Raw genomic sequence first — 20,773 nt, 5'->3', positions numbered from 1 at the left:
GGACCCACACGTTTCATACCTGTGTTGTTGGGTCAACTGTAGCACTTTTTTTTTTAAACCATGCACAGTTGTCTCACTTTTTAAAATTTCTATTATTTTTTTGTTTACTTTTTTTGAGAGAGAGAGTGGGGGAGGGGCAGCGGAAAAGGGAGAAAGAGAATCTCAAGCAGGTTCCATTCCCAGGGCAAAGCCCTATGCAGGGCTGATCTCACAACCCTGAGATCATGACCTGAGCCAAAATCAAGAGTCCGAGGCTTAACCGCTTGAGTCACCCAGCCGCCCCTGTAGTTTCTTTTTAAATGTATTCATAAAATATTTATTTGTAGAAATGCTATTAGCTGCCTATTCTCAGATAAAAGTCCTTTGTTGAGATATAAAGTGTTTATAAAATATTTTGTAGACTATGAAGAAATTTTGTCTTCCTTGCTTTACTGTTCAATCTTACTAATAAAACTTTTAGGGGCACCTGTGTGGCTCAACAGTTAAGCATCTGCCTTCGGCTCGGGTCATGATCCCAGGGTCCTGGGATCAAGCCCCGCATCGGCGCCCTGCTCAGCCAGGAGCCTGCTTCTCCCTCTCCCACTCCCCCTGCTTGTGTTCCTGCTCTCACTGTGTCTCTCTCTGTCAAATAAATAAATAAAATCTTTTTAAAAACCTTGTATGACTTTTAAATATGTAACTGAAATTTTAAAATCACCAAGTGGGGTGGAAGAGAAAGTTGAGGTAACTCTCCCAGAAAAAGAACAAAAAAAAGATAGAGAGATGAACAATAGAAAAGATAAGAAAATTAGAGAATCAGAGCAAGTAGTCCACCATCCAAACCAGTAAGAGTTCTAGAGAGAGGAAAAATATGAAGGTTACCAAACAAATAATAGGAAAACATTTTTCCTTGAACTGAAAAATATGAATTTCCAGGTTCAAATAGTCCATCAAATATCTAGCACAATGAATGAAACCAGATCCACACCAAATCACATCACAGAGACATTCCACAATATCAAAAATAAGGAGAAGACCCCAAAGGAAAAACTTAACTTACAACAAAATTGCAGTCAGACTAGCATCAGACTTCTTAACAGCATAGTGCAGCTGGAGGAGCAATGCCCTTAAAATTCTGAGGGAAAATCATTTCCACTCTAGAATTGAAACCCAGAAAAGAGATGGCACTCTCAATTAAGATAATTTGAGTCCTTTGATAAAGGGCTATTACTACAGGCTAGGAAGAGATACCTCTGTCCTCAAAGCTCTGCTGTTTCCATCACTAAAGCCTAAGGAAAGAGGGGAGGGGGCGTTACCAGGATTCAGAAAGAGAAGACTGTCTCGAGTGGATGAATGACTTTCTTTCTTTTTTTTTTTTTTTAAAGATTTTATTTATTTATTTGAGAGAGAGAAACAGCATGAGAAGGGAGAGGGTCAGAGGGAGAAGCAGGCTCCCCAGTGAGCCGGGAGCCTGATGTGGGACTCGATCCAAGGACTCCGGGATCATGACCTGAGCCGAAGGCAGTTGCTTAACCAACTGAGCCACCCAGGCGCCCCATCGAGTGGATGAATGATTTTCAATGGAGGGCCATAGCCTGCGGAGACCCTAAAGGACTGATTGAGGGAATAAGTACCTGTCTTCCCTCTCCATCCTCCCCAGAGATTGGCTGATCTCAAGCAGAAACCAGAAGGCAAGGGAGCCAGTTGATGTCTTTCCTCAAGTTCAGCCTCCTGGGGGGCAGAGCCAGGGTGGAGAAGGGTGGAGAGGGATTCTGGAGAGGCAAACAGAAAACATCCAGGACAGCTGCCAAACCACTGATCAATTGTGAGGATGGAGCAAAAATGTTTTCAGAAATACGAAAGCTCTCCTCCCATGTACCATGAGCTATAGCAAAATGGTTAACAAAATAGGGAATACATGGGATCCAAGCAAGGGGCTCCAACGAAGAAGCAAGCAAGGAAGGCTTCTGGATGACACACTCACGTCTGCGGAGCATCCAGTACAGACTTTAGAGGGAGGACAGAAGGTAGGGAAGGAGGTCTCCAAGAAGGGGGAAGAAAAAGAAAACCTTATAGATTTTCTTTTTTACTTTCACTGGGAATTATTATTTAACTGCAAATTACTTAAATATACGTTATTTCAACTCCCCTTTCTTATTCGAATCTTTTGGAACGGGCAGATTTTATTTGTTGAAGCATTTGGAAGAATTGCTAGGCATTTAAGCAATCCATTGAAGGTATTTAGGGAAAAAAATAATAACTACATTGGAAACTAAGAAAATGGGGACAAAAGATCATTATTAATTCAAATAAAACAGAAGTTATAGAAAGGGTAATAATGAAGAAACCCTACAAAGCAGAAGATGACTTCTAGGGAAAAATCAGCATTTGAAGGCTTGCCCTACTCTGGGCACTCATGGCCGGTCAGTGTTCAATAGAGAAGCAATGACATCCAAAAGAACAGCAACCTACTTACCAGCAAGGTGTGCACGCGCAAGAAAGGAAATCGATCCAGCAGCTTAGAGTCAAAGCTAACGTCTTTTCTGTCTCCACCCTCGCATCCCCAACACCAGGGGGGGAAGCACCAGTGGCAAGATAAGAGAGAACTTGAGGATAAATGCTCCTTCGTGCCCCTCCCAGAGCCACAAGTGTAGGATGTGCTGAAGGAAAGAAGAGGTTTGAATCAAATATGAGACTGAATTTTTAAAACAAACAGAAGTGGGCGCCTGGGTGGCTCAGTCGTTAAGCGTCTGCCTTCGGCTCAGGTCAGGATCCCAGGGTCCTGGGATCGAGCCCCGCATTAGGCTCCCTGCTCGGCGGGAAGCCTGCTTCTCCCTCTCCCACTCCCCCTGCTTGTGTTCCCTCTCTCGCTGTGTCTCTCTCTGTCAAATAAATAAATAAAATATTTAAAAATAATAATAAAACAAAATAAAATAATAAAATGAACAGAACTGAATCTTAGTGACGGAAAAAGGCACTTGTAACACCTAAGCGACTGAACTATAATGGAGATAGATCACCAAGCAAGCCTTTTAGCCAGAGGAAAAAAAGAGAGGTTTGATGGGAAACAGAGGTAACAAGTTTTGAAAAAACCCCAAAATTGTCTTTACATGATTACTTTTGAGAGTCCTTCTGACCAGTTACATAAATTAGAAAACTATCAGATGGTGGTCAGCACTAGGCAGAGAATTGGAACAGATGGGTTATAATGGTGAAGGTGTTGCTACCTTAGCCTGAATGATCAGGGAAAGTCTCTGTGAGAAGCAACATTTAAGCTCAGTTCAGAATAAAGGAGCCAGCCAAATGACAATTGGAAGGTGGGTACAGAAAAGGGAGAGTGGGCAATCTTCCCAGGAAGAAGCTACAGCTAGTGAGAACGTTTGAGCTTGGCGTGTTTAAAGAACAAAAATAAGCCCAGCATGGCTCAGGTGTAGTGCGCTAGGAGAACGGGCCAAAATGGGGTCAGAGAAGTATGCAGGGGCTAGATCTGAGAGCTGCCCCTGATGGCGGAGGAAGCAAACTGTACCCTCCCTGATGGCAGCAAGGCAAAGATGCATGCTTCTTGGGGGCCAGTATGAACCCTGAGGAAGGGAGCCAAACAGGGGACACAGCTCAAGATGCAATCTGCAGAAGCGAGGTGCCAGGGACAGAGCTCACTACCAGAAGCCAAGAGCAGGGAGGGGCGTTTCTAAAGCCACTAGCCACAGAAAACATGACCCATGTCAGGGGACTTCCAGCCAAAATCCCCAGTGGAAATTGGCAAGGAACTCACAGAAGCATGCCATGAGGAAAAAGAATTGATACTTGACATTAGCCCTAGCCCAGAGGGCGCCCACTCCAGATTACATCTGTACCAGGTTAATGAGTCATTGCCCCCCTCCACCAATCCGAGGGCCTAGAGACAACTAGTGAATGGGGGAGCAAGGCAGGAGGGTGATAATGAGGGACGGACCACACCCCATCCCCACCCCCATGGTGGGTTCCCAGCCTGATGTGGATTTGATGGAAGTGGAGTGGGAGGAAAGAGAGAGATGAGGGAGGGAGCCTTAAAGGAAGTAAGATATTGAAGTTTTGACATTCGACTAGGTTGGAATTTTTATTACCTGAAAAAATGGGTGTAATTCTATCATTCTTTAGGGTTCCTAAAAAAGCTATGGGGCCAGAGAATTCCTCCAGAGATAGGGAAACAGATAACCAAAAATGTCACGATGGATTTCTTGGGGAATAGACATTTTCTTCCTTTCGCTTGTATTTTCTAATTTTTCTCTAATGATATTGGTTTAATAGAAGTTTTGTGGGTTTTTTCCTAAATTAGTTACTATATTTAGTTCAACAAACAATCGACTTCATGGTAGAAATGGTTTTTGAGGTAATTATTGAAGATTGTTGATTTTGACAGGCCACGACAGCCTGGGGTGTTTCTGTCAGTAGAGACAAGGCCCAGAGCATGCTTGCATGAAAGAAGGGCGTTCAGTTAGGCTGGGGTGTAAATGTAGGAATGTAGGGAATGGTGGCAGGTGAAACCAGAGGTCCTACTAGAACTAGCTTCTCTGGCATGCAAGTAAAACAGACATGTCCACATTAACTTAATTTCTGGTAGGGGTAGCCATGTAGGGGAACCCAGAAAGAGCGAAGCAACCCACCAGGCCTCAGAAAAAGGGAACTCTTGAGGAGTGGCCCTGGGTCAGAGGAGGCCCTAGGAACCTAAAAGGCGGGAGTGTGGCTCTTCAGCATGCTTCAGCTACTCTGAAAGCCTGCTTCCTTCTACGCTGCCCCAGCCAACATTGTCTCTGTTTTCACCATCTAATGGCATTCTTCTGAGCTTAGTTGCCACTTAAGAGAACGGGCTCCTCTTTCCAATGTCAGAAACTGAATTGTAAAGTACCTCTTGGTACCTGACACCGGAGAGATGGGCCCAGCTCATTGTTTGGTACCAGTCAGGCAAACATCTTAGAGGCGAGGCTCTTGAGTTCAACCACGGGGTGCTGGAAGTGAGAGGTCCTCTGTGTATTGAGGCTGAGAGGCTGACAGGCAAGTACATCCATGTGGGACAAATCATGGCTACCTAAAGGGCTTCAGCAAGGAGCAGTGCCTGGGGCATTTCTATCTAACAAAGGGCTTACAGCACATTTGGGCTTGGCTGTCCACCACAGGTGAGGAGTGGGCCAAAATGTTGAGGGCCTTACATTCTAGGAAGAGAAGCTGTGTTTAATCATGTAGGTGGTAGTGAAAAGGAGCGTCACGCTCACGCACGCTCTCTCTCTCACACACACACATACACACATTTTCTCTGGGGACTACAGCATGGCTTTTGGATGCAACCTAGGCATTCTGCTTTTTCTTTCCTGTAATTGGAGAAGGGGGATACCTCAGTAGGGTGCTTTCAAGTCACCTGGGGACAGATCTCAAGTAAAGAACAAGAGCCGGTGTGAAAACTCCCTGATGCTCAGCAGTAAGATCTTTAATCTACTTGGCTCCCCAACATAGCCAAAAATATTACTGTAAAGGATCCAATATCCATTCAGGGTATGCCCTCATACAAATGAGAGTGGGCCCACCCTGGGACATTAAGTGGTTAGAAATGCTTTTTTCTCCTGAAAAGTAAAAGGACTCCCCCCCCCAATAAAAATGAAGGTGAAAAAATTTAGGAGCTGGCTGTTTTGAATACGTAAATGGACAAATTTGAGAAATAAGACATTTCCAAACTCTGGCCAATTCTCCTTATGAGATTCTTGAAGACAGGAAGACAATAAACTACTCCTTTCACAAACCATGAACAAATCGTGACTCCTATCATATATTCAATCACAAGAAGTGTACGTTAAGACTCTAAAAATTAGGTAAGTAGTGGTGATTTGTATTCATTCGACAGATACGAAACACAAACCACTCAGAATAGTCTAAAACAAAGGCAAGATGGATCTTCAATGGATGTTTAATAAATAGTGACATACTACATTCAATAAAAGATCCTTCATTTTGATTTCTTGGGAAGTACACAGCCCCTTTAACTTATGGTTTTCCCTTTAAGAGCAAGGGTTCATCATTTGAGATAATGCCCTCTGCCACTACAAACAAATCATTTTAGCCTCAGAACAAGTTTGAGATATAATCTTGTTACATTCTCCCTCACCCAATCCTATCTTTGCCAAGTGGTTCCTGTTTATTTTGCCTCTTAGTTTTTCCAGAGAAAGTAAACTGCTGAATCACTGTGGCTCATGCAAAGGCCACAACTGAGCCAGGCAGGTGAGAGTAATTCCAAAATGGAGAGGAGGTGAGAAAAAAATGAGAAGCCAGAAGTCCTTTCATGTTAACATTTTATTTAAACCAGTACAAGCACCATGCTTAACAGAAGACTGTCCAAAATAAACATGCAATATGAACTAGCAGAGACTGAAATCACAGCTTAAGAAGTTGTGCCAGTTGTTGAGTTTGTTAAATGATGACAGGGAACTGTTAAAATTCACAAGACTAAACCATTAATGTTTCAAGCCTCCTGAATGAGATTATATTGGACCATCTAGATCAGTGGGAACTGCCCTGGCAAGTTAGTGATCTCAAACAATATTCAAGTAATATATGTGTATGAACTATATTCCAAAAAGCAAGAAAACACAGTTTCTATCACAACCCTAACATAGTTGTTCTGAGTATTACAGGAACATGGTCACTGATTTGAAATGTCAAATGGCATAACAAGAAACAAATTTCGCAAGAATATTCAACTTGGGGCCACTGGTGTTAAGTGGCCTAAGAAGATTTACATTCTTCCAGAAATACAAAATAAGATTTGTCCAGAAATGTTTGAGACACTTCTTCACATAAGTTGTAAAGGCTCAAATTCTATAGATTCCAGTATTATCAGTCTATTGAACAAATAGGGAAAGCAACCATACTAAGAATATGTGAATTGATAGAATACAAGTTACTCTCTACTTTCACCAAATATCAGCATTTAAACTCTCATGAGAATATCTACCCATCACTAGTCCACGTTATGGATTAATGACATTGCTCAGGTTTTAAAGTAGTCCAAACATTTTTTAAGTATACCTTCCTAACTACCTATATAGGTGGGGAATAAAGACAGCCAAATTTAATTTGGCAATAAATTCCTCTAACTGGAAATTTTTAGTTAAAGTGTCACACCAGGATACAGTTTATGGCTACATCTGACTCCTGAAAACAGGAGACAAAAGGGGAGAGAAAAGTGCAGACAGACATTTTCCTACAAAGATTATTTAGTAACGGTAGTAAAAAATTTTGCAACACCCTCTTAAACAAGAGTATGTTTAACTGCACTAGGTATTTGGTAAACTTTTTAGAAATAGACAATTTGAACATTTATTTTAGAAGTCAATTAAACAAAAATGGTCTAGATGGATCTTCAATGGATGTTTAATAACATGATTGCTTCAATACCAGAACAAAGCGAGACTATTCAGAACTCTGACATTTTGGAATTTCAGCATAGTAACCTGAGAACAGTTTTTCTTCATATGTCATTTATGTTGCCACAGAAACCATACTGAAAGCATGCTAGGATTACTAGTTGGCTCTATTGTGACAACATTAGATGCTATGCAGAACTCATGCAAGGCCAACAATTTCAAAACTAATGCTGACTTAGAAGACCATGAAGGAGGTTCCCAGGAAAAAAGCTGATGCCAAAAGGTAAAGATTAAGATATGAACGGGAATGGCTGCACCAGAAAGCTATGGAATGTAAAAACTGGAATTATCCAATCTGGAGTTACTATTTGAGAGAAGCAGAAAAGGAGAGCAAATTGAACATATCTTGAAAAGAACAATGCAAAATTTGATTACATGGAAGGGAAATTTATATAAAAGTCTGAGAACACTCTAGAGCATAGGATTTGTAAGTCTCCCTATAGGACAGAGGGAGTCAAAACATGTTCTACTGATTCCCCAATCATAATCTATTGTCTTGCAAAATACATGTTATTGATAAGGAGTCAAATAAGCTCAAAAAAGCATGATTTATCACAGCTCTTTGTCCCTGTTAGAGAACAGGGGAACTAAGTTCTGTTTATGGAAGTCAGGATCATCTGACAATATGGAGGATTTTCAAATTTAAAAACAAAACAAAAACATGCAAGACAAAATAAGGAACCTCATTAAAAAATACATTCTTGCAGCACTAGTTTCTCTTATTGCTGCAAACATGGTGAAATGAAATCTCATTTCCTCCATTTAAAAACATTAAAAACACTCTCCATTCACTTGGGTTATATCTGCATTTCCACAGAATTATAAGCATTATTCTCCAATATCAAAATAGCTGTTTAAAGAATTTGTAAACTTCCTGGGTTTGAAGTTCTCTCTCTCTCTCTGGAAATTGGAATAAAGAGTCCTTCCCATTCATTAACCAAAACAAATGCCCACTCTAGCACTTCCTCATCTCCAACTAACTTCCTATTGCTTCCTGTTTTTTAGATTAGTAAAGCCAAACAGTGTTGGCCACAGAAGATTCAATATTGTGAAAATTCCAACTATCTTTACCTCTTTATTAGTGTTGGCACAGAAACTTTAAAAAAATGTAAAGAATATATAAATGAAACATACACCAACATAAAATGCCTTTCTAGTTTTGAAATGCCTAAGATATTCTAATATAAGAATTCACTCACCAAATTTGGTTAGTCTTTACAGTCTCAAGACCTTTTGTCAAATTAATGTGAAACAGTCACTTATATGTTGTTCTTAAAGTACACTATATATTAGAATCCTTGCTTTATGCCAAGGATGCCAACAAGATGGATGTCCAGTTGGGAATATCTTCTGACGTTTAGGATATAAGATGCAATTTCTATTACTGTGTTAATGTTATAACTCTGGCCAAGGTTTTAAGATAAGTAATTTTTCTTATGGCACAAAGGTAATCATAAATACACCCCAAATTATAACTCTCAACTGCCATATATTCACCAATGCAAGTAGATAGTTGGAATTTTTAAAAATATGAAGTTGATTTTATTACAAATTTCAGATATACACATTAGAAAACTGTTTTACTTGGACCCTTTACAAAAGTATTAATTTCACCAAATCTGGAATACTGGCAATGTAAAGTCTTAAACTAACTTTAAAGCTAACAAATCAAAGGCACAGTATTAACACATTTAAAATAACTTGTGTTCACAGGACAACATTAAGAGGTGCTTTATAAATAAAGTGTTATTAACCTAGATCCAAAACTATCTAGCTATGACACAACCAGGAATGAAGCCCTTGATTAGTTCCAACCTATCAATTTTCAAGCCTAAGATGCTATTTCCTGTAAGAAGAAAACGTAATAGTCATAACTACTATAAAATCTAATTCCCAGACCCTAAGAATGAATGACTGATGAACAAAGTTTCTGGACTTGATTAAAAAGATATAGGAAACCAAAAAAGGTATGGAATTGATGACAAGTGTACTTGTAATGCAGCTTACACTACAGTAAATTATTTTTCATGGCTCTAAATTGGGTCATTCAAGTCTTTTACCCCAAATAAATTTTAAAGATTTGACAAGCGATAATACGCTATTTTCATATATAAACTGCTAATATCCAGTATTTGTCAAAAGGAGGCAACTGTTGTCTATCACAATCTAATACCCACTTTCCAATGGTGTCTGTAAATAGTAACAAATTCTGAACCGTAAGTTATAGAAATTAGTCACAAGAGTGCAAAAAGTCCCTGGAGAGAAGTAGTCCACCTAACAATTACAAATATAAGGAAACACTTTACAAAGTTTCATTACTATGAAGATGATTTCCCCTTTGTTCAAACTTTGAACAAATGAAGAATTTTTCTTTACTGCAGGAAACAAACTGTAAGTAACAGTGCATTTTTAGGCATAAGTATTTATGTCTGGTTCCAGTATGGTCAGGTTAATACATAAATACTTCAGAAACACAGAAGTTCACATTAGTGGAAAAATCCAAGTTTCTCACGTAACCATTCTTCAGTTAGGTCTTCGGTATTTCTTATTTCAAATACCTTTAGAAAAAAACGTTAGGTCATACTTTGACACTCTCAAAAAAAAAAAAAAAATCAAACACATTGTATATATGTATTACATACCAAGTTCTCCTTCCTTTCATTCATGTTGGTCATGACATATCTTTGTAAATTAGATATACCTTTACTTCTTTTAAGTGCTAAGTACTGAGTTACCAAAGTTTAGCAATCAAGATGGCATAAAACCAAAACTCTCTTAAAAGCTATGAATATTCTAAAAGAATCTACAAATCTCCAATCAAATCTACAAATATTCTAAAAGAACAGTTCTGTACATCTTACCCACTAGAAAAGATACCCCAAGTACACACAACTAAAACCAATCTAGTTAGTTAGGACGTGGAAGAACATATGCTGGTCTTCCATAGTTGGAGGAAATACAAGCTGTGGATTGTTTTGAAAAGGATGGACTACAGGTCCTCAGCCATGGATCTCTGCAAGAATCTGTACACACGCAGGCCCAGGAAGTATTTCTATACAGAAACAACATAATAGAGCAGAAAGGATGGGATTGAGGCCAATGTGGGTTTGAATCCTAGCTCTGTCATTTACTATTATGCAACCGTGGGCAAGTCTTCTATCTTCTGAACTTTAGTTCTCCCATCTACAAAATAGGAATATCATCATCAACCTCACAAGATTGTGGTGAGGATTCGATATGATTTGTAACAGTAACTTATAAATTGTAATGCCTTAATTCCAGCACTTGATGGTGTGCTGTGGGATTAGAATGGAAATGAGGCTGTTAACAGAGCTCCCTCCTAATCACCCAACCCCCTTAGAGCAACTCCAGGGTGTTCCTATGGTACAAATGAGAAAAAGTAGCATCTATAAGTTGGCGGTGTCAAATGACAATCACATGAGCTAAAGGGAAAAGGCAGAGGGCACTTAAAGACATCTCCTGGGCTGATGGTTAAACACCTAAGGGTGAAACACTGATGCTGTCCTTAAAATAAAACCTGAAAGGAAATGTTATTTACTATTGTTTTAGTGATGTAATGTTCTATTTCAAAACCTTAGAAGTATATACTTTTTTCAACTCAAACTAATACATGGAAGTTAAATAAAGTTTGAAAACAAGTACCCCTCTTACCGCTAAACTTCAACAATGCCATAAAACAATGGGGCCTGTTAAATCTTAAGGAAAGTGTGTCATATAAACAGAATGGTCTAGCTTAATAAAGCTAATAAGTATTCTTAACAATTTCAGACTTGGGAACAATATACAGTTAACTGCATAATATGGAATTCCTGCACAGAATCTGGTTCATTTAGTCTATGGTAAAGAGCTCTGAGAAGCTTCAACGCTTACTTTTATCTACTAGAAACTACATTATGGAAGATGAAAAACTCTGAATAGATTGAATGGTGGCAGTGGCTTTTCTAAAGCTGCCTATATTTTAAATGTGATTTCTTCTAATCAACTTATAATTTCCATTCAAAAAACACACTTTGATTAAAGACTTCTATCATTCTATTTCCAAACAGTAAAACTCTCTAAATTTACTGCTCTGTTCTAATTAATTTTCACCTGCATAAAAAATACTTAACTGTTAAGATTATTTTAGCTAATGGTCTAATAGTGAGGGAAAAATATTATCTCAACAAGCAAGTAAAACACAAATATCACCTTGGTTAGTTCTGCTGTTTGGACTAGCTTATTCTTACTCCCAGCATACATCATCTGTTGTTCAGGCTTACACCCTGGAAAAGAGATCAGTATAGAAATGAGACTTAGATTTTAAAAATGTGATGGGTTTTCATTTTTTACTTCTAAAATGACACATGTAGGATTTTCTTATGCTATCAGGTTTACAGAAAACTTCAGTCTAACTGTGTAGGTGCACTTCACTGCCTGCACGGAGCCATAGCTAACTGAAAACAAGTCCTGGGGCTTGACAAAAATAAATGTGGCTAGATCCCTGCACATCTTTTAGAACTTTGTAAATACTTAAGAACTTTTCAGCACAATCTTAATTTTGACATTAAATATCAAGATCGATTTTATGGACGCCTAACATATATAGGTTTGGGGATGGTGATGGATCAGTGTGGGGAGATCTGCCCTGAAAAAAAGTTACAGGCTGCTTACAGATTAAGTTAAGGGCGCCTGGGTGGCTCAGTTGGTTAAGCGACTACCTTCGGCTCAGGTCATGATCCTGGAGTCACAGGATCGAGTCCCGCATCGGGCTCCCTGCTCAGCGGGGAGCCTGCTTCTCCCCCTAACCCTCCCCCCTTCTCATGTACTCTCTCTCACTCTCTCAAATAAATAAATAAATCTTTAAAAAAAAAAAAAGGTACTGCAGTTATTTTAAGTGCTAAGTAAATGATACAAATAGTAAAGTTTAAAGAAGAGTTCAGAGTTTACTGTGGGCTTAAATGGTAGTGGTACTGGGAGTTCTGGTGATAATGGATATATCTTAAATAACAATAAGCCACTTCAATATCCAATGTAAGCTACTCTGGGACTATTCTTAAGGTTACAGGAATATCATCATTAAGTACTATTTTAAAGATAAATGCAAATATATATCATGATTATACACGAAGTTCATGCACTTATACACGAAACCTAGAAAGAAAATGTACATTGGTGTTTTAAAATGTCACTACATTTCAAATTCCTTAAAATGTATGTATGATTTGACCATACAATTACACTTCTAGAAATTTATCCTAAGAAAACAAGCAAGTTCTAAGAGGGGACGCTTTATAGCAACTTCTTTCTAGGGATGAATTTGTGTGCACAGACACACATACCTCTATTTAGGTTATTCAACACTTCACACCTTTAAAACAAGCATAAAATTTGTCTCCTATAAAAATGGTTTAATTAGATCAGAACCAAATATGCACTATTTAAAGAAAGTCACTCACCAACAGGACTGGAGAAAATAAAGCACAGAGGATATGAAACTCTTCCATCATCATGTTGGTATTTATAACTATACACAATGAAGGTTTTTCTCAAGTTAAAGAAATTAAAATTACTGTTCTATTTGACACAAGTACTTACCAACAAAGTTCTGAAAGACAATACACACCTGGGGAGCTAGTGAGTGGTAAATTTCTGTTCTCTCCATTTGAGCCGTACCTTTATTATCATTATCTTTCCATAAAAGTATACATGAGCTCCAAAGATAAAGTATAAAAACATATAATCTCTCAAAAATAAATGTATTAAAAGTATGGAGTTAGTATGGATTCTTTTCTCTTTCTAAATTTTTACTGTAAACACATAATAATAAAAGGAATTTTTTAAAAAGGAAGTAATTCATCCCACTACTGTGTCAACTTCCCATTTTCCTTAGTCCAGTATGTGCATACATATTTTGATTGTGATCATGGTGTAGGAGAAATTTTTGTAAAATACATGGCTTTTAAAAATTGAACAAACCAACTTCATAAATAAAATTCTGACCACAAAAGAAAACAAATCTTTTTAAAGCACTAAGAAAAGGATATCGAGGTTGTCGTTCAGGCAGTTCATCTTTAAGTTCATCTGGTGAAATGCCCTGGCACCATAAAGAAAAACAACTTTTAAGCATTTTCTGACCCATAAATCCTTAAGAGATATACCAAGCAACCATTCTACTAGTAGATATAAATTCATAACCATATACCACAACATAAAATCTTATGTTACTAAATTGCATATAACCTGAGATTACTAAACCCTTAATCCACTGAAAGCCCACTCCAGCCCACTCAGCTTAGTTCCATTTATTAACTAAACAGTCGTGCTCATGTTCCAGTTGGCAGGAAATACTGAATAAGATAAAAAGCCACCCCCCAAAAGAAACATCAACGTCTGACTTAGGGGAAAAAAAGTGAATTTCTTTTCAGTCTAAATTTGTTACTTAATTTGACAAACTAATGTTTAGGTTATAGCATTTTAGTTTTTAATTACTGGCCAAGCAAGTTAGAAGTTATATTGGACATGTAGTCTTAACTTCTACCACTTATTATACTGGATTTCAGTAATGTTTTAAAGAAGGTGATTCAATCAGCAAGACAATGTGCTACATAATAATTAGCACATGCTTTTCATGCATAATGAGCATGTATTTAGACTCGTTTTAAAAGTACATGTAACTAACATAGCATCTTTTAGGCAATAATAATCGCTTAACTATAAAAATGTACTTAGATGATCAAACAAACCTCAAGCTCTTCATCCAGTACCACCAGGCGTTTATCCTTATCAATTTTCACTAAAATAAAAATATAGTATAAGTAAACTGATTTTTTTTTTGTAAACTGATTCCAATGTGACCTTGATCTACCCAACCCACAGAGTTTCAGCCTTTTTTCTGGCATCTAAAATTAAAACATTAAGAAACTCATTTGCAGTTTAGTTTATGGTCTATTAGCTAGCTGTGCTTTTCAAGCAGTCAGCATTTAAAGGCTTTTACCCATAATTCCCATCACCTAATTTGTTTACTTAGAATTTTATGTGAACTCCTTTCATTTTCTGTGTGTCTGAAGAATTTTGTAACTCAAATGCAACTTCCTACATAATAAGGTCTGAAAGGGTGACTGTAAATGAGATTGGTCTATGTAACATGGTTGGAGTTGCAAGGGGAAAAGCAGACCGGGGTTACGATAGAACCACCACCAATTCCCAGCTTCTCCAGAGTCAAGATTTCATAATGCAGTAGGATTATTATGAGATAGTGGATTACCAAATAGCAGTGATATTTATACTCAAATACATGTAACATAATCCAAAGCCAAACTGAAATATGTTTAATCTATGCCTTTATTCTTTTCCATTACTCAGGAAAGGTGGCCATTTTTGGTTTTACACTAATTTCATAGTAAATTCTGTAAGATATGGTAAGATCTCAGAGCTTTACCTTTCGCAGCAAAATGGCACGGACATGAATTTTCACTTTTAAGAACTGTATGCCTATGTTGTAGTATTTATTTGTAATAGAACCAAAACTGATTACAGGTTGTAACTACCTCATTAATTCACATCTGCCAGATGCCTCTCTGTTAAGCAGTCTATAGAGATCTACACTGTTACCCCCTTGCCCTTCCTTCATCTTTCTAAATCACCACCCACATATTAAATATTACTTAAGAATATAAAAGAAATCTACATAACATCAGATACAGTTCACAGTGGGAGAGGAAATATACAAATCATTCTTTCTATCGTCAGAAGTCAGTGACACTTAAAAGTACTCTCCACGAAACTGGGGTTCAAGTCTAGAATTGAAATAAGGCCCCAAATCACTGTGAAGACAATGCTGAACACTACCATTTTAGGCGCAGGCAAAAGTTTCTGGCTGAGATTGAATGACCAGACAATTTTTAGTCTCCTGAGAAGTTAAAGGATGGAGTTGGATGGGTCACTACAATGACCAGGTAACTAAGAAGATCATCTTCTTCAGAGCTGTAAAGGCAGCTGAGGAGGGAGGTAGGACACTCCACCTCTATTCTAGGATAACAGCTGTTACTTATTTTTTAAAATGATCTAAAAACAAGGGGGAAGGGACACCTGGGTGGCTCAGTCAGTTAAGCAACCATTGTTGTCTCAGGTCAGGATCCCAGCGTCCTGGGATGGAGGTGCCCCCCCACCCAGCCTTGCTCAGCAGGGAGCCTGCTTCTCCCTCTCCCTCTGCCTGCCGCTCCCCCACTGCTTGTGCCCTGGCACATGCTCTCTCTCTGACAAATAAATAAAATCTTTAGAAACAAATAAATAAATAAAAGCAAGGGGGAAGATTAAAACAGAAGGAGGCAAATTATTTCCTAATGGCTCAGTTTATTCAATGTAGCTATAAGATAAAATTCAACGAAGGCCATGTAACTGAGGCAATCACGTTTAGCTTACTTATAATGGCAGCATTGTTCGTTTCTTTGCGAAAACGAAACTTTCTCAGCTTTTCCACTAAATCTTCAGCGACATCACAAACCACCAAAGACTCACTCTAGAAAAGAAAAAAAATCATGACTTCAATGCCATGTATGTGTTTAAGTTATAAAACAATACCTTTAAAAACATACACTGACATCTACAAATGTCACAGTTATGTGAGTTAACATGAAACACATGAATACTTAAAGAGCTTTTAAATCTACCAACCTTTGTATCTACATTAATTGTTCACCTTATATCTAGGCTACACTTTAACTTTCTCTTTGGCTAATAAATGTCTTAGAGAACTAGATACAATAATGTGCAATTTCATCAGAACCGGAGAGGAAGAGAAGAATATAGGCAATTCCAGGATCACTGTCTGCTGTTAGGAAGTATAATATTTTTGCCCTATGCAGGAAAGTAATCTTTATTATACTTAGAATTAATAAGACCCTGGTTCATTTTTGCACCTCACAACTATGAAAAAATACATATAAAGTATGAAAAATAAACCACAAGAGTAAAGACCAATAACATTTTATATCTTAATAAAATGACTATGGGAATTTAAAAAAAGAACTTATTAAGAATTATGAAAGCAAGATGCCTGCCTGGCTCAGTCTGTAGAGCATGCAACTCTTGATCTTGGGGTCATGAGTTCAAGCCCCACACTGGGTGTAGAGATTACTTTAAAAAAAAAAAAAAAAGAACTACGGAAGCAAAACCAGATGAAACAAATATAAAAACTAAAAGAACCTTTTACAAATTATGAAAAAATGTAAGAGATTCTTCTCCAGAAATGTGGCAAGGAAATGACCAAAGGACTCTTCTCTTAGTAATGCAAATGTATTATTGATTGCAAACACAAGCATGGAAATTTTTTTTTTTTTTTAATGTGTAAAACTTCAAACATAAAAAAGGAGAGAATAGTACAGTGGAATCCTATGCACCTATAATTCAGCTTCAAACATTATCAACCTACAGCCAATCTTACTGCATCAACACTCTCAATACTGCCCGATAGACTGTCACACAGCAAAGACCTGAAGTCATTTCAACTGTAAATATTTTAGTATGCATCATTAAAATGACAGTATGTGCCATAAAGAATATAAGGACAATAACATTATCTCACCTTAAAAAACTAACAATAATTCCAATCTCAAATAATCAAACAGAATTCAAATTCCCCTCAACGTTTTGTTTTGTTTTTTTCCCCCAACAGTTGGTTCGATTGAGTCAGGTACCAAACAAGGTCCACATTCTTTGATCTTTTCATACATAAGATCCCCCCTCCTTCAAGAGAATTAGAACAGTTCTGAGACCCATGCTAAATACACATGTCTCATTATAACCCAAAAAGATTAACATTTTCAATTTTAAGTTAAAACACAAATTTAATAAAAGCCTGGTTTTTTGACACCATGTTGGGTAAATGAGAGCATAGGTTAAAGCAAGAAATAGTTGTCCATTTTAAATTGTCCTTTAAATTCAGAACACTGGTAATATGTAAGGTATAGATATAGGATATGCTATTTACAATTAGAAAGAACATCCCACCAATAAGTATTATCCAATGAATAAGGCTCCTGTAGGAGTCAAGTACATGCGTCCTGTTAGTTCTCCTTAGAGAAAGAGATGCTAAATCATATGGAGCTTCCTGAAGGTAGTATTCAATCCTAGTCTATTTTTTCTATCTTCAAGAAAGATTTAGAGTCAAAAAACTAGAATTTTCATTCTCTCTTCAACTAAAGGTAGAACCCATTACTGAAACTAATAAATATTTTAGATTCCTCTTTAGGCAAAGACCAATTTATCACACATGTCTTATCTTCCAGCTCTGATACTCAGAGCTGCTTGTGCAATCCTGACATTCTAAGGACCAGGAACCACTTCTCTTGATCTTCGTGATTTAATTTATACAGTTCTTTTGGAGGGTATGCTGTGATTTAATTTATACAGTTCTTTTGGAGGGTATTTTCATCCCCCCAATATCGTAATAAGGCCAAAAATTCCTTCCTACAAGAAAAGGAATCCAGGCTCAGTCAATTCTAATTGCTTAATTAGTAGAAGCATTTAGGAATGAGTGTAATACCCAGCAAACAACTCTATATGGGTAAATATTAACACACAGTAAAGTGGAGTGTTGAACAAGTGTTCACTTATTGGTTTATCCATGTAAGGAACATTTAGTGAGTGTAAGCACTGTGCTAAGTGCTATTCATATAAATACAATCATATAAAATAAATCAATCAATCATATAAAATAAATAAATAAATATGGGCCTGCCCTCAGGGAGCTTCTAATATAGTCTGTAGGGAACAGACCTACATCAAAAGGATCAGGTAAGAAAACATACTTGTTTGCACCTGTGATAAGAACTAGGCAGGAGAGACACAGGCTGCTATGAGAACTTATGACTAAGGAAGAACACCATGGTCACAAAATACCTGCCTGAAAAAAGTATCTGAAGGACCAAAACGGCCTATGCAAGGCATCCCTTTGATTAAAGGGATCATGGCACATCTAAGTTAATGAAAGGCCAGTGTGACTCAAGCACAAAGAATGAGAAGGAACATGGCATAATAGGAGGTTGGGTAGGGGCTGGACCACATAGGTCCCAGTGGGTCATATTTTGGTCTTTATCCTATAAGCAAAGGGAAGTCACTAAAGTGTTTTAAGCAGAGCGATGATGGGAAACGTGACCAGATCTGCATGCAGGAAACAGGCAGAGTGCCAAGATGAATAGAGCAAGACTAGTTACTTGGCAAGCTTAGTACAAGGGAGAGATGAAAAGTAGCTTAGGTTGACGAAGATCAAGAGAAGTAGGGAAATACTGCTAATAACAGTTAACATGTATTAAACACTATGAGAGAAACATGGTGCTATATCCTTTACACGTATCTCCTCTCATCCTTAAGACAATCCCTTAGGATGAGTTTGTTGTTATTCCCATTTTGCAAGAAACTAAGGCTTAGAGAGATTGTTTACCCCCCAAAGTTACACAACTAGTGAAGCCTGATCTCTAGCCACTCTCTTAACCCCTACAAACGTGCTAGTGACAGATTGGATATTGGAGGGGTGAATTAGGAAAAAGCGTTATCAAGATGACTCCGAAGCTTCTCACTTGTGTAACACACTAAATGATACCTTTCACTGAGTTAAGAACACTGAGGAAGAGCAGGTTTGGAAGGAAAGAGCATGAGTTCTATTTTGGAGGAACTGAAGTGGCTTTGAGGCACCCAAGTGGGGAAAAGCTTCCTAGAGTATAACTAAATAGTAGGATATATAGGTCTGGACTGGATCTCAGAAGCAAGTGTGATAAAAATTCACAAGTCATCTGCTTACAGGTAGGAGGTAATTGAAGCTATGAGTGTAAGAAAGGATGAAGAAAGAATACAGAATGGAAAACAAAGCATTAGACTGTAGCCTAGAACACCTACATGTGATATCCAGGTAAGGAGAACAGTCTGCATGAGACACAAATGGACCAAGAGAAAAAGTAGGAGAAAAAAACAGAAGCCAAGGGGAAAGCATGCCGGAAGAAAATGCTTCAAAAAGGAGAGAGTAGTCAACTGCCTGGAATGCAGATGAAAAGTCAGGAGAGATGAGAAGCGAAGACAGTCCCTTGGATTTGGTGACCACGACAAGATCTATTCGAGGGAGGTGGGTTGAGAAATGAGTGGGAGGTCAGAGATAGGACAGTGGGGGACTGTGTTTTGTTTCTAATTAAAGAAATGAGCATATTTAAACACCCGATAGGAAAGATCCAGAAAATTCTTGCTGGGCAATTTATTTAATTCTCCACTTTATTTTTGAGCGAGGGGTTCAACCCATTCGAGAACGGAAGCCAAAGCCCCAGAACAAACTAAAGCTTTTGACGGTCACTTTAAGGCTAAGGACCAAAACCTTAGGTCAAAAGATTTCCAACTGCCTTAACTGGAAGAAAGCAAGAATACGGAAAAATCCTTAGAGGCAGGCCGGGGAAGGAGACAACAGAAGCTAAGGCGAGGCCATGAGAATGGAATCTGAAATTTCGAGCACTCCCTGCAAAGGCCGTCAGGAGGAAGGTACTCAGCGCCTGTCGGCCTGGCCCGGGTCCTGGCAAAGAAACCGACGTTTGGGGCAGCCCTTCGCTGGGCCGGACCCCCGGCCCCTCCGACCCTGCAGTTCAGGAGCTGGAAGCCTCCATCCAGAAAGACTGGGGGAGGATGATCCAGCCGTACTGGCCGCACCCCAGTCCCAGGAGCCGCTGGGCGGGTCGACCCCAGGCCCGGCTGGAGGATGCTGCCCTTACGCGGGTTGGCAGCGGGGGGAGGCCAAGTCCCTGGCTGTGGACACGCGCCAGCAGCCGGGGCGGAAGCGGCCGCCGACCGCCGAACTCGGCTCCGGCAAACGGGAGAGCCCGGCTGGCTGGCCCAGCCCTCCGGCCCCCGCCCTCCCGGCGGCAACTCACCATTTTCCTTCCGGCCGTCAGCGGCTCCTCGCCTTCCCTCGGGCCCCTTTAAGAATGGCACGGCGGCCGCCTCCCTTCCTGCCCCGGCGCCTGGTAGAGTGGCCCCCCGCCCACCCATCAACGCGGCCAGGGCGGGCCGGCACGTGACGGCGGACGGCGGGAGGCGCGGCTCAAAATTAGCCGAAACGCGAGCGCCCGCTTGCTCCTGCTCTTTTTAGGAAAAGAGGTTCTGTCCGTCTGAGAGTGGGGCCGCCTTGCCGAAATGCACGCTTAATATTCAAGCCCGTTCTTGCTCCTTTTTAACTTTACTCAAACTCTGAGAGCAATTTCATGGTGACATGATTAAGTCAATCATTTCAGTGGCAAATATGTGCGTTGACCACAGCCTACCTTCCAAATTTAACTCTCCACTTTATTTTTGAGCGTGGAGTTCAACCC

General features: G+C 39.1%; 1 protein-coding gene across 3 annotated transcripts; it reads right to left on the bottom strand.

Annotated features, from left to right (window-relative positions):
- Window positions 1–6,279: 6,279 nt before the first annotated feature.
- GMFB (glia maturation factor beta) lies at window positions 6,280–20,471 on the bottom strand. 3 transcript variants are annotated; one of them, XM_027571205.2, is made up of 7 exons: window positions 20,336–20,471; window positions 15,852–15,948; window positions 14,174–14,223; window positions 13,475–13,524; window positions 12,887–12,969; window positions 11,640–11,713; window positions 6,280–9,988 (listed from the first exon to the last, which is right to left on the bottom strand). In XM_027571205.2, the coding sequence occupies exons 1-7, from the start codon at window positions 20,336–20,338 to the stop codon at window positions 9,917–9,919; spliced, it is 429 nt and encodes a 142-aa protein (XP_027427006.1). In that variant the 5' UTR covers window positions 20,339–20,471; the 3' UTR covers window positions 6,280–9,916. The 3 variants fall into 3 exon arrangements, with proteins under 3 accessions (XP_027427006.1, XP_027427005.1, XP_027427007.1); XM_027571204.2 differs by having other exon boundaries at window positions 12,887–12,972; window positions 20,336–20,462; XM_027571206.2 differs by lacking the exon at window positions 6,280–9,988 and adding an exon at window positions 9,997–10,482 and having other exon boundaries at window positions 12,887–12,972; window positions 20,336–20,462.
- Between the last annotated feature and the right edge of the window lie 302 nt (window positions 20,472–20,773).

This window comes from Zalophus californianus, chromosome 6, assembly GCF_009762305.2.
Source record: "Zalophus californianus isolate mZalCal1 chromosome 6, mZalCal1.pri.v2, whole genome shotgun sequence".
Classification (NCBI taxonomy): domain Eukaryota; kingdom Metazoa; phylum Chordata; class Mammalia; order Carnivora; family Otariidae; genus Zalophus; species Zalophus californianus.
This window is presented reverse-complemented; position numbering and strand designations above follow the sequence as displayed.

Coding starts and splice junctions, on each gene's coding strand:
- GMFB (XM_027571204.2), bottom strand. Junction 14,224..15,851: donor GAACAATGCTGCCATTATAA/GTAAGCTAAACG, acceptor TTTTTATTTTAG/TGAAAATTGATAAGGATAAA. Junction 12,973..13,474: donor CTGCCTGAACGACAACCTCG/ATATCCTTTTCT, acceptor TAACTTGAGAAA/AACCTTCATTGTGTATAGTT.